Consider the following 13,861-nt stretch of genomic DNA (forward strand, 5'->3'; position numbering starts at 1 on the left):
TAAATGGTGAATGTCTTGTATCTCAACATTCTGGGAAGCCATTACTCTTAGAACACTTGGTGATTATAATTGATATTCTAAGAGGCCAATACTTTTGATATCAAATGTGATATCTAAAACATTTTGAGTAAGTGGTGAATATCATTGATATTCTGGGAGGCCAATACTCTTGATATCAAATGTGATATCTAAACGTTTGAGTAAGTGGTGAATATCATTAATATTCTAGGAGGCCAATACTCTTGATATCAAATGTGATATCTAAATTTTGTTTTGAGTACTTGATGAATATTGCATGTCAATATTCTGGGAGATCAAGATTCTTGATATCAAATGTAATATCATACCCTAGTTTGAGTAATTGATAAATATCATATGTTGATATTCTGGAGATCAATACTCTTGATATCGTATGCGGTATTAATGGTAGAAAACTTCAGAATTTTTCCTAAATTTCTAATATTACCAATGGTGTAATATTTGTCTTGTGTTTATCCTCCCTTGCTAAGAGGGAGTGTTAATGTTTGGTAGCTTCAGTCGGATAACTATATGACTGTACACATAATTATATATGAGATATAATATTATGTGAGAGAAATATATATATATATATATATATATATATATATATTTAACAATAGTTAAGTTTATATAAAATAATTGTTTGATTATTGAATAGACATGTCCTATGAAGGGACATGTCTATTCATGACCTATGTTCAATATAAAAAGAGGATGTTGCATATGGAAAACATATACCTGATTACAAGACAATGCTATTACATATTGCGGCAATTCCTTAAACTTAACAATGAGAACTTTATAACATGTGCTTTTTTGCACTTTTGTTTTTTTGCCAAACCCTAAAACAGCCCTAATAGAGAGGCCTTTCAACCATTCAATTGTCATTTTGTTTGTAGCTGGGTTTGCTCTTCTCATTTGGCTTCCATTTTGGCATTTTGACGACAACTTTATTATTTTTGAAGAGGATCGATCGTAGGGCGAGAGTTGGCTTCCACAAAGGAGTTTTAACCTTAGAGGTAAGCATTTGATCCCATTCATGAGTGATTTGATGATTTTTTTAGAGATTTTGATGAATTTTTTCAAGTTTGAGAAGAAAATTTTCAAGTTTTTTTTCAATTTTTTTAAAGAAATGAAGAAACAAGTTTAGGTATCTATTTGAATGGTTTTTTACTTGTATGTTTGAAATTCATAGTTTTTATATTGATCTAAATTTATTTAATTTCAAGTTTTTTTTTTTTTTTCTGTTTTTTTTTTTTTTTTTTTTTTTAAATAAGTAAAGCAAGAAGTTTAGCAATCTATTTAAATAGTTTTCTATTATTTTTTTGTACTTATTTGCTTGATGTTGATAGTTTTCTTTTTAATTTAAATTTATTTAATTTCTTATAGATGGCCGCCACTAGTAGTCAAAGTTCAGTGGGTCAAGCAATTGAAAGTTTTGAAGTTGATGTGGCAAGAGAGGCAAGGGAGGCAAGAGAGCTTGCTGATAAAGCCATTGCACAAAGTCTCTATGTCAACGGCCTTCCTTTCTTTCAATTTGGTGAGATCACCATATTGGAAGGAAATGGTTATACATCCCAGTGATCCCAAAATCACCACAATCACGGATGATGATGCTGATACCATCTTGACACATGGTGTATCTACCACAAGTGGAACTGTTTTGGGTTCAAATGATCTTGAACTTGCAGGAGTGGGAGGAGATGGAACCAGGAAATGATGATGAGTTTAAAAAGAATCCATATGATATGGATTTGGAATGATAAACATTGAATGATGAACTATATTTTGATATTGTAGTTGATTATAAATTATATTTTGATTTTGTAGATATGATGATTTGCTAAAATCATGAACACAGACGCATATGATATTCATATCATTGAACCAGTTTATATTCTATATTTATTATCTTATTGAGTATTTGAATATGTATTGGTGAAGTTACAAGCTATCAAATGTTTTAATTTTGTATATTTCTTTCATTTCTTTGCATACACATAGTATAATGTATAACTGTATATATATATATATATATATATATATATATATATATATATATATACACACACATGCATCCACATCCCCCAAAAAAAATACCGCACCCCGCATCCACTTTCGGATCCGCTTCTGAATCGGCAACTTAGTTTAAAAATAGCAAAGTACTTGCAAAAAGAATTCTTACTAATCAAAGTAAAGGAGTTTGGAGATCACTAAAAGATAATTTGTATCATGTTCAAAATCAACAAAAGATCTATGCTGATAGGAAAAGAACAGCAAGAAGGAGTTTGGAGATCGCTAAAATATAATTTGTATCATGTTCAAAATCACCAAAAGATCTATGCTGATAGGAAAAGAACAGCAAGAAACTTTGCGGTGGGTGATTTCATTTGGTATTTCTGATATTGCAGTTTAATAGATAGCATTCTCTATAGAAGAATGGAACTGAGAAGCTTAAGCCCAAGTGTAGTACCATAAATTGTATCTCCTTACAATTTCACTCTTCTTGTGCCCTTACTTTAGTGTGCCTCCTCCTAAGTCGCTTCAAGCCTATCTAGGCCTTATCTCATGCTACTGTTGTCATTTGCCAATCTCATGACCATATCCTATGTATCAGGACTTGAAACCTTGTAACCACCTTTCTCTAGTCCCATTTTGAGTGGACTCTATTGTCTAGTGTCGAACTAGGAAGCCCAACACCCTAGTCCCTCTAAAAGAGGCCCAAATTCAAATGTGTGTGACAGTCAGCTCCTACCATTTGTGATGACCCCAATATTTCCATTTCACCATTGGATGTTGGCCTAAATGTGAAAATACCTTGAAAGCCCTATATAAGGCAATCATTTATCATTCACAGGTTACAAATTCTAGTGATCAAGCATACCTAATACCTTTATTCAAGGGTAGAATGAGCACAAGAAGCAACAAGCTACAGCAACCTAGATTCAAGTATGATTTCATAATGGATTTTGGTTATTATTTGCCATTTTATTGCACCAATACTTGACGTACTTGTCAAAAGTGCATTGCCTCACCACCATTATCAAATCCTAAAGTAATATCATTTCATTGTAGCATTTCTTTTATGATTTAATGACTGCCCCACCAAGGCAAGCTATCTTTTACATCATCACTAAAGGTGGGAATACTATCGCTGGTTTTGACTTAGTCAAGCTGCTATACAACAAAAGCTTTTCCCCTTTTTTATGTAGGCAAGTACAAATCCAACGGCCAAAAGTTGAAGAATCACACAAAGAAAACAATGACAAACATTCTTTGCTTTTAAACAGACAGAAACACCTAGACTTTCAAGTGAAACTCCAATGCTCTATGTAATGTCCCCATTCTCAAATAGGATTTAATAATAAATAAATAAATAATATAAGGAAATGTACATATATATAATATAATATAATATAAGTTACTTAAGTTTAATAAAAGGTCAAGAGACATGCAATGAATAGTTGTGACTCCCTCAAACATGATTTATGAAAGGGAGAAGAGTTAATTTTAAAGGAGATATAGAAGAAGGAAGAATGAAGCATAGGAATTAAGGAAGGATTGATGGAAGAAGAAAGGAATGGGAAGAAAATAAAGAAGTGACTTTTCAAGGGCAGAAAAGATGAGGGGTTGTAACTCTTTCAAAGCGTGGTAAATTGTGAAAGGTTGTGACTCTTTAAAATAGCGGAAATCATGAAAGGCTACTCTTTCAGAAAGTGGTAACTGTGAAAGGTTGAGTCATTTGCAAGGGATGACATTATGAAGAAGTATGACTCTCCATCGCACTGGAAGATATAAAAGGGAGAAGGTTTCATTTAAGGAGGGCATCCAAGGGAAATCAATTTGGAAAATTATTTATAATTCTCAAAAGGCAGTAATGGACGGTGGTGACTCAATTCTTCATGCAAGGTGGTGACCCTTTCACCAATAAGGTATAAAGGAGAAATCATTCCGAGCACTCAAGGATCACTTATCAATCATCACTCATGAATCACAAAGGCAATCATCAAATATCAAAGTAAATAATCAATCGGAAAATCATTCTATCAAATCAGCATTCCTTGAGTCATCATTTGTCAATACATAAAATCAGCATCACTCACCAATCATCTAATCAACAATCACTTAACTGTCAATCACCAATACTGGAAACCATATAAGCAAAGGAGCTCATTCAATCAATTCATCATTCATACAAATATAAACCATTCAACAACAATCTGTAAATCAAGTGAAATCAAAAGATCAAGGAATAACCAGAAAAAGAATTGAAATCAGAACCGTAACTGATCTAGGAGAAACCGTAATTATGAAAAAATCCAATAAACAAATAGATTCATAGGTCTATGCATGTGTTCATGCATTAGAGATGCTAGCAGAAGTTATTGATCTTTGTAAGTGATCCAAATGCTTCTTTCAATTATAGACAGGGAAGGATTCATATGATAGACCATTCTGAATTAAGAAAAACTGATTGTGAATAGGAAGGACAGGCAGCCTTCCGAGATTATGTGACCCAAGTTCACCAACCTGAGGTTAATGTTATGCGCCTGGGCAAATGGGCTTAGAGTGCTCTTAGGGTTGAGATCCCATCAAGTACCCACCCCGGGATGGAATGGATGATCAGCCTTCCATGCCCATAGGCCAGAAGGTGGAATGGAGGACTAGCTTTCCATGCCCTTGGGCTTGAACAAGGAGGACTGCCAGCCTCCAAGGTTAACTAAGGGCTGAAAGAGCAGCCCACCTTCCATGCTCTCGCAATACATGGGCAACCAACCTTGAGACTGCAGTTTACAAAAACTTCAATGAATTCCTAATGAACTATTACAGGAATCTAATTGAATTGGCTATGGCTTATTTCAGTTTGAATGATATTTATGGAAATAATGATGTTTACTAACAATTAGTTAGATGTATGTTAGCATGGCTTCTGATTCAATGTCAATTTCCAACAACTAATATTGTGTGCAGAACCTAGACCAGGAATTCTCATTTCAATAGGTAAATTTATACTATTAAACATACTACATTTTTTGTTCCAAATCAGAATTGTGCTTCAGGGCAAGATTTAGAGATATTGCAAAACTTTTGACATGAAATTAACAACAATACTGAACATTACTATAGGAAACAACACTTCTGGAATAGTACTTTTCTACTGTGAAAATCAGTGTTTTAAATCTGATTTCTTGTTGTTACATAAAAAAATTAAATGTTGTGGTATTTTCCAACACAGTTCTCAATTGTTATTTCCTCATGTATCGTCATAAATTGTAAGCACTTATGTTGCTCTACAATTTAATGATCGTTTGGCACCTGCCTTACTGTATTTTCATTATAGATTGCATTGTAGGACTTCATAATTGTACTTAATGAATACCTAGTTCATATATGGGTCCCTTAATCTCTCCAAACTTGTGCAAAATCAAGGTAGGACCTTATTTCTAGGTATCCTCTATTTTCCCTCCAATCATAAAATTCATCTCATCTCCTGGGCCCTATTTCACCTTTTATGGCCTCGAAATTCAATCCTGACATCGTAATCAGTTATCTATTTGAATCCCGCATCTACAAACTGACTGTGACCCACCAACCAAATTTCAGCCAATTCTAGGTGGGAATAGTTGACTTGTCCCTTGGATTTTGAGCCCAGATACGGGGGCCAAGCTCACCACTATGACAAGATTTGCAGAGTTTCCACATTTACAGTCAGCCTGCTGAATTCTATCTCCCAATTTCACTATAAAAGCAACCCTCGCAGCTCATTTTTGTAAAATGAAATCAATTGCACAGTGAAAGTCCCAATTTGGTGACATCTAATAAAGTAAGGTTTTGCTATTGAAGGCTAGATCCAATACATCAGTTTCAACATGATCGTGACGCTACAGACCAATCGTGAGGACGGTTAGGAGATTGACTTGTACTCTTCCTATCTAGGGTTGGGAACAATTTCTTGTTATTTTCAAATCTATGCATTGGAGCTTCATATTTACATGTTTACATTTCAGATCTATGATTATTTGCATGCATTCAATCATAAATTGATTGCATTTACATGCTAAGATTTTGCTCCATCACACACAGGGTTGGATCTAGGATTTTCTTATGCATTTCAGCTCATTAGCAATTTATACATACTCTAGATTCATGACCACTACACATTTTCTCTATCATAAAGGCAATCCATGGAGGTGGGAATCACAAAAACCGTTGGTTGACCAAGACAAACCCCTATATAGCCACATACACACACACAATTTTTTAGATCTGCAAGTCCAAACAATTTGGATTTGACAGAAAATTCAAAGGTATCTTCCACACACAATAATAGAGCAACCTTGCAATTTTGAGTAGAAAAGTGCAGGGACAAGTTGGTTTTCCAAGGACAAGTCGACTTCTTGACTTGTCCCTGCCAACCTTCTCTAAAATTTCAGGAACAGACATCTTCAGGTCTCAGATTGCCAGATCTGAAGTTACAAAAGATTCTGAGAGTCCGACAGAAATTCAGATCCAGAGTATCATTTTCTCAATTCGATTTCCACGTGTCCTTGTCCTCATCTCTTCTTCCTTGTACTTACTTTTATTAATCAGATATGTCATTTACACTTCATTTCCTCGTCATTTCTATAAAGGAATCAAAACCATACATTGTGTAGATCTCGCATTGGCACCCTTACTCCCTTGGTAGTGCTAATTGGATTCGCTTTGTAGGGAGTTTTGCATTCCAATGTATGCTAGAATTTGGGATGTAAATAAATAACCTCATAACATTGCATCCCAATTTTCTTTTATACACCTCACAAACTGTGTAATTTTTTCATTTAGTTTTTGTGATTTGTGGTGAAGATTTTTTAGCGAAATGAATCCCAAAATTTAAATAGTCCATTTAAGATTAGTAATCAGTGTTTTTACAAGCTTCTGACAATCTTTGGAGTTTTTATGATACAAACTACCCACCTAGTCATTTCGATTTTTTTGGCAATTTATGAAATGAAAATTTGAGTTTGCTGTTATTTGAGAATTTATTTTGTTTGGGACATCTCACAATGCATCGATGTTTACGGCTATGTAGTTTGGATGCAAGAGAGAGAATCGCTAATATCAAGAAACTGATGATGATGCGGATACAGGATATGGATGCGGGAAGCATGATTTTTTATTGGGAGGGGATGTGGATGCGTATGGATGCATTTGTATATATAGAAAAATATTATCTATTGACTATATAATATAACATTGCTAAATATTATTATTATATATATAATATTGCTAAACATTATATATAATACTACTAAATATTACATATATATAAACATTATCTATATAATATATATTCAAGCAGCTCCCAATAAATTCAATCAATCAATTCCTTGTAACCAAATAGGAAATTCAAGCAGGTCCCTTTACATAATATCTATAGTATATATTCAAGCAGCTCTCTTTCTTCCATTTTTATCTCTTGTCTGAGCGTTAATTGTTTGTATGCCAAGAAGCTCCCAATAAACACTTATACAACCATCGGTGACCAGAAATTCCCAATGTCATATCAATCATTTTATATCTTGAGATGATGAACTGTCAAAAGCATATTTGCGGATGTGCACACATCACGATATCAATCTTTGATGTGCTATCACAGTATCATCCCTGCCGGCATCCACTGGGCTTCCGGACATGCCAGGCATCCGCACACACCAGCTTCCGCATCCACCCTGGGCCAGGGCAAATCGGTATCTTACTAAAAACCTTTTGAGCTCCTAAACAAGAAACTTAGTAAATCTGCATCAAAATTTAAAAGGTCTGAAAATAGATTCCTGCAGAGGCTGGCCCAGCTAAACTAAACTCGAATAAGCCTCCAAAAGCAACTGGGATCAAACCATAACAGGTTAATTACTCATGTTCATAAGAGGGAGCTGCAAGTGTGGCTTTTCATAGGAGTGAGGATTTGATCTAATAATTTGGCAAAGCCTATTAGTATTTGCATAAGAATGTTGTTGGTTGTGTGGTATAGCAACCAAGATCGACAGACTGAAACTGATAATAATCAAATATTTGTATAACTCAGTTTAGGAAGGAAACTCCACAATGGCAAAAAATGGGTGCTAAGGAAGTCGGAAAATAGAATTGAAACCTCTTACAAACTTAACAAATACAATTCACCCCTCTTCATATCAGGTTATCACCTTACTTCTTGGTGTACATATGTAGGATATACGTAACTTGAGTAGCTTAGAGTAATTTGGTTTAGCAAGCACATCCTTCGTTGATGCATCTAAGGAGAAGGCCACCAAGCAAGAAAATTTTACTAAGCATGTTCTTCAATCACGGCATCTAAGTCTAAGGTCACACAGAAAAGAAAATTTACAAAACACATCTCCAAATTACGGCATCTATATAAAAAAACTCACCTTAAAACGAAAATTTATCAAACATACATCAAACCATCTAAGCAACTCATGGAACTGAACGAATGTTTACCAGCCACGTTCACAAACATGTGTCATGGCATATAAGTGAAAGGTTACCCTGCAATAAAAAAAAAACAACCAAACATATCTGCCACTCTGACATCTAAGCCGGCAGTAAACTTGAAACCAAAATTTACAACATATATTCCTCGATTTAGCCAAAGGTCATTCTGTAACCAAAATTTACCAACGCATCCCTTAGCTCTGACATCTAATCCTACAGTCGCTTCCAAATCAAAATTTACCGGACATATCCTTCAATCGTGACATCTAAGCCAAAGATCATCCCCCAACCAGACACCCCTCAATCAGAAAATAACCCAACGCTTCTCTACACAGTAACATCAAAAACATTTGTAAAGAACAACCTGGATGATCATAAAACTGCCAAGTAAACTTTACAATCTCCATTTAAAATCTTCAATAAGAAATTAGAAAAGCAATTACATAATCCGAGAAAAATAGCAAATTGTCAAAATGTACCTTAGGGCGCGAATCTGTGGCAAATTCGAAGGTCCAACCCTTATAATACGGAAACCCCGGGGCTTTGCTGCGTGCCAAGTAATCCATGCTACAGTCAGAGCCCGTCACAGAATGCCCATTGCTCGGCGAATTTGTGCCGCTCATGCCAGGAAATTTCCCGTTATCTCCTGCCCATCGATTGACGGGATCGTTGATCTCTCCTCTCCACTGCAGCGCGAAGGCAAACAGGGCTAAACTCAGCGGGAGCACTGTCAAAAGAAGCAGAATTTTCGATGCCAGCGCACTCTGTTGTTGTGGAGGTTGTCTGTAGGGAAAGGAGGAAGAGGAAGATCCCGCCATTGTTGTTGGCGGGCTATTACATGGATCTGGAGAACAAAAGGCTTTAAAAATTGCTCAAGGCGTAAAACAAGAAATTTGGCAGAGCAGACAAATAATTAAAATGTTCAGTGGTATGTTTGGGGGGAGAGGATATGAATTAAAATGTTGTGAGCGATGTTTCGGCAGAGGATGTCAGAATAAAACCATCGAAGACTGAATTTGGTCAAAGTAAGAATTCATTGGTGGTTTTCAGCACGGAAGAAAGGATTTTACCGTGTTTTTATTCTGGACATGTTGAAGCTTAAAGCATTTGGGCTGCCGTTGGGTTTTCTCCTTGTTTGATCTGTGTTTCTGCCATTTGACCAGAGAATTGTTGCATTCATTTTTCGGGTGGGTTGTGTTTCTGAAAAGTTTTTATTGGTTCTTCGGTTGTTGGAAGTTTTGGGTTTCACAAAAAAGCAAAAATCACCTTCGTGGCCCTTTCTAAAATAAAATATATTTTGTGTTGTGGTGGGGTTGTCCTCATGAGAAGTTTTTCTTGGTTTTTGAGTGGGCCTTTGTTTTGTTGGGGCACAATGAATAGAGATAGGAGGCATGTTATTGTTCGAGGGTTTGGGTTTTGATGTGGACAAATAGGTGGGTGACATATGTGTGTTGGTTAGATGGTTTTTTAAGGAAAAATAATGGGGAAGGTGTTACATGTTGGTGTTAAATGAGTTTTTGTTTAGTGAGGAATCAATATAGGAAGGTGGTGTATGTACTTAGCTTTTAGAATCAATTTATGTTAAATTATAAATTAAGAGGTAAATGATATGTGCAGTGTTTGATTGTTTTTAATAAGAAGGTGAGGTGTGTAGATGTCAACATATTTTTTGGTAAGTAATAGGAAGGTGATTTGTAGAGTTGTCTAATAAGTAATAGGAAGGTAATTTGTAGAGTTGTAGAATCACTTTTGTGGTAACCAGAAGATGATGTGTAGGTGTTGGTCTAATCTTTTTGAAGTATTAGGCAAATGATGAGTGTAGATATCAAACTATATTTTGGTAAGTAACGGAAAGGTGATATGTAGGTGTTGACCCAAAAAAATTAAGTAATGGGCAAGTGATGCATGTGAATGGTGGACAAGGAAATGAGAAGGTCATGTTTGTGATTGTTGGATAGGTTTTCACTATATGATTGATGGATTTGCATTTGCTAAATGATGCATCAGTTAAAAAGAGACACATGTGATTGTAGGATATGTTTTTGTTAAGAGGTAGAGTGATGGGTAGACAATGTCCACAATTGTTAGGTGGGGTTGTGTTCATTTTGAACCAATAAGTAGGTGACATGTACGATTGGATGAAATATAGTTAAGATATTTAGAGAGGATAAGTGACATATTTGAATGTTAGGCATGTTGTGTTTTGAAACTTTCTTATTTTCTAGTTAGTTTTTAGCTATCAATTAGAATAGAAGATGTACATAATTGTTTAACATAATTACATTAAGAAATGTATAAAAATGAATATTGTTAGTGTAAATACATTACAAATTTATGTCATAACTTTTTTCTTTAATTATTAAGTTATTCTTTTTTAATCAATAAGTAAGAAATTCCAAATTTTAATATTTCTTTTTATGAACCACAATTTACATGTACTACTAAAACTTAAACTTAGGGATGTGCAAAATATTTATATTATTTTATGTTGGATCAAAATCCTAAAATGTTTGTTTGTTTTAGGTTTTAATTTAATTCAAATAAAGTGATGTTATATTGTGTAAAGGGCTTTAGATGTATCATAGACTTCTAATAGTGAAATGACTAGAAGGTCATTTTGAAATTGTATCATACTTTGAATAATGGGATGTATTTGTTATCTAATAGAGGGGGAGGTGAATCGATTAACTAGCTATCTACAAGCCTTAAAATTTACTTTTCCCCGATTCAAGCACTTTAAACTTTCAAATCAATAACTCAATAACTAGGTTGAGCATCAAAATCTAAATTGATATAAACTTTACAATAAATTATCACTTAATATATACCGAGTATCATAGTTATCCTTCAACTCATACTGAGTTATACAAATAAACACTTAACATGAAATTGATGAAGGGTGCTCCCCTTAATACCACAAACACATAATAGAAACAAAGAAACAACAACAATTGGCGAGAACAAAATATGGGCTTCTTATTATCGCCATAAATGCGGAATTACAAAAATTTAAAATACAATATGCAAACCCACATGGGCACCTTCCTTACAATAATTTGCAACATAGAGCTATGAATTATCACCCAAAGTTGTCCTAGACAGTGTACGAATATTTCTTAAATAGTCATTTTTACATCACCCAGGAAGTTTCTAAACATCAAACCCTAACCCTTGACAACGACTAATGCTAAAATTACATATAGAGTCGATTTGATACACCATTGATACTTATTTTGGAAATTTTGATTAGCCCAACTTTGGAAGGTCATAAATTTTGAACAGTTGCTCTGATTGGCTATTATAACCACTTTTCAAAATCTTCAACTTCTGATCTACAAGGTCCAATTTGTGCAAGCTCCATTCGACCCCATTTTAGAGCCCATCCAGGGCCTCTAAGGTTTTCAATGTTGAGCCTGAAGTTTTTATACCAAAAAAATCATAATAAATTCACAAATACTCGTGATATGGCACTAAGCCTCATAGGATGATATATCCAAGATGAACATCCACCTCTGAAATGAGGACGTTTCGAGCTTGTATGACTGACTTGCTAAGTAGCTAGCCTTTACAAACAATGTCTATGCACTGAGACTTTTGGGTGATGCAAGATTGCTCTTACACTTGGGATGCTCCTACATCATAAATAAACTTGCAACATCATAAGCATTACACAATTTGACACAAGTATTTGACATGGAAAGGTCCTGTAAAGGGAAAAACCACTTGAGAACTAACAACCCAAATTTTTTTCTCCTTTGAAGTGACCTCTATTAGGATCCAACCTTGTTAAAGGTTACACACACATTGTTAATGTGACCTTGTTAGAGGATTTTCACCAAAGATTGTCTAGACCTTGGTCATTCTTTAACACTTCTAAAGAATGGCCTACTCTAATGGACTTACAAACATTGAATAAATTGTTACCATATAGGATTTCAAAATGTTTTTTAGGTCCACTCAGTTAAGATATTTTTCTATTATAATTATTTGAGAGTAACAATGAAATGATCTATTAGGTTTAGCACTACCTTTCTTGTTCAAATCTCTGCTTCACTCAGTCTCTATCTTTTGATCTCTTACTAACTAATTCACACACTCCACACTTCAACTTAGCACTTCCTTTTTTTTTATCTTCACAATACTACTCTACTTGGCCTCCTTATTTCTTCATCAACTTAATCAACTCAATCAACGACCTCAGCAATAATAAACATTTAAATAGAAAAAATTTAGTGTTCCTCTAAAATCTTCCAAGTTTTATCGATTAATCACACTTGTTAGATCTTCATCATGTTCATGTATATTGAATCTAGGCACTCGAGAAATATACTTTCACCTTGAACTTTGTGCTCCATTTCCAGTTGTTAAATCTCTTTCACTAGATCTTCTTTGAATTTCTCCAATCGTTGATCCCATAACAAACTCCATCCTTATCTTTGAAACTTCTCAAAAAGTCTTTATTTTCATCAAATATCGACCTTAGATTAAATCTTTTCCTGAATTGTTATTTTGTCACATGCTCAATTAACATTACATCTCGCTTGGTCAATACTAGACTCGGTTAAGACTTAAATTGCTCGGTTGATACTAGACTTTCTACATCTCTTCTTCAAGTGCTTAGTGACAACTATAGTAGCTTGGTTGATATTGTGTTCCTCCACTCATTGACCAAATTGTCTTTCTTATATATTATTCCAACACTTAATTAATTCATGTAAAACAATCAAATATTGTCAAAGTCCAACTCATTCAAGTGTCCATTGAATACCATACACTTATCAACACTTGCATCATCGTACTTTCTTCAAATCCTCTTCATTAATCAAATGATATGACACTCTACTGAATTAGCATAATGTCTAACCAACTAAAGCTTGACATCAATGACAACATAACAACTAATATGACTCTTTCACATACATTAACAATATTATCAGTTGAGGCTGACAATATATCCCTTTGGCAGTGATATTAACACATAAACACGTAAGATATTACATTCCATTACAAAACATCAAATGTCGTCACATCTTCATCTCTCTGACTCCATTCAGATTCTCTGCAATAGGTTCAACGTGTCCATCTTGGTGTCCACTTTGACATTTTTTTCCCCTTTGGATGTACTCCCCTTGTTCAACAACATCTTCAATTAGATATACAATTACTCCCCCTTAGGATATCATCTCCAATATTTCTGACTCTTTTCCCTTGTTTGACAATAATCTTGCAATCACTCCATTTTGATTTGTGCATCTTGCCATATAATACTTTACTCCACCTTTGACAATAATGTCAAAGGTAACTACAAGTTTCATCATGAAACCTATAAAACCTTGCAGTAATACCTTCTACCTCATATGTATAGGTT

The 13,861-nt window shown here is 34.5% G+C and overlaps 1 protein-coding gene across 1 annotated transcript in view; it reads right to left on the reverse strand.

Moving 5' to 3' along the window:
* The window catches only part of LOC149528294 (glycosyltransferase-like At2g41451), a 138,396-nt gene extending 128,519 nt beyond the window's left edge, over positions 1 to 9,877 (reverse strand). Inside the window, exon 1 of the mRNA XM_089811504.1 lies at positions 8,973 to 9,877. Coding sequence (XP_089667630.1) covers positions 8,973 to 9,311 — 339 coding nt within the window. The 5' untranslated portion in view covers positions 9,312 to 9,877. The remainder of the gene's footprint in view (positions 1 to 8,972) is intronic.
* Between the last annotated feature and the right edge of the window lie 3,984 nt (positions 9,878 to 13,861).

Source organism: Cupressus sempervirens, chromosome 11, assembly GCF_028749045.1.
Source record: "Cupressus sempervirens isolate cs-2001-9-10 chromosome 11, ASM2874904v1, whole genome shotgun sequence".
Taxonomy (NCBI): domain Eukaryota; kingdom Viridiplantae; phylum Streptophyta; class Pinopsida; order Cupressales; family Cupressaceae; genus Cupressus; species Cupressus sempervirens.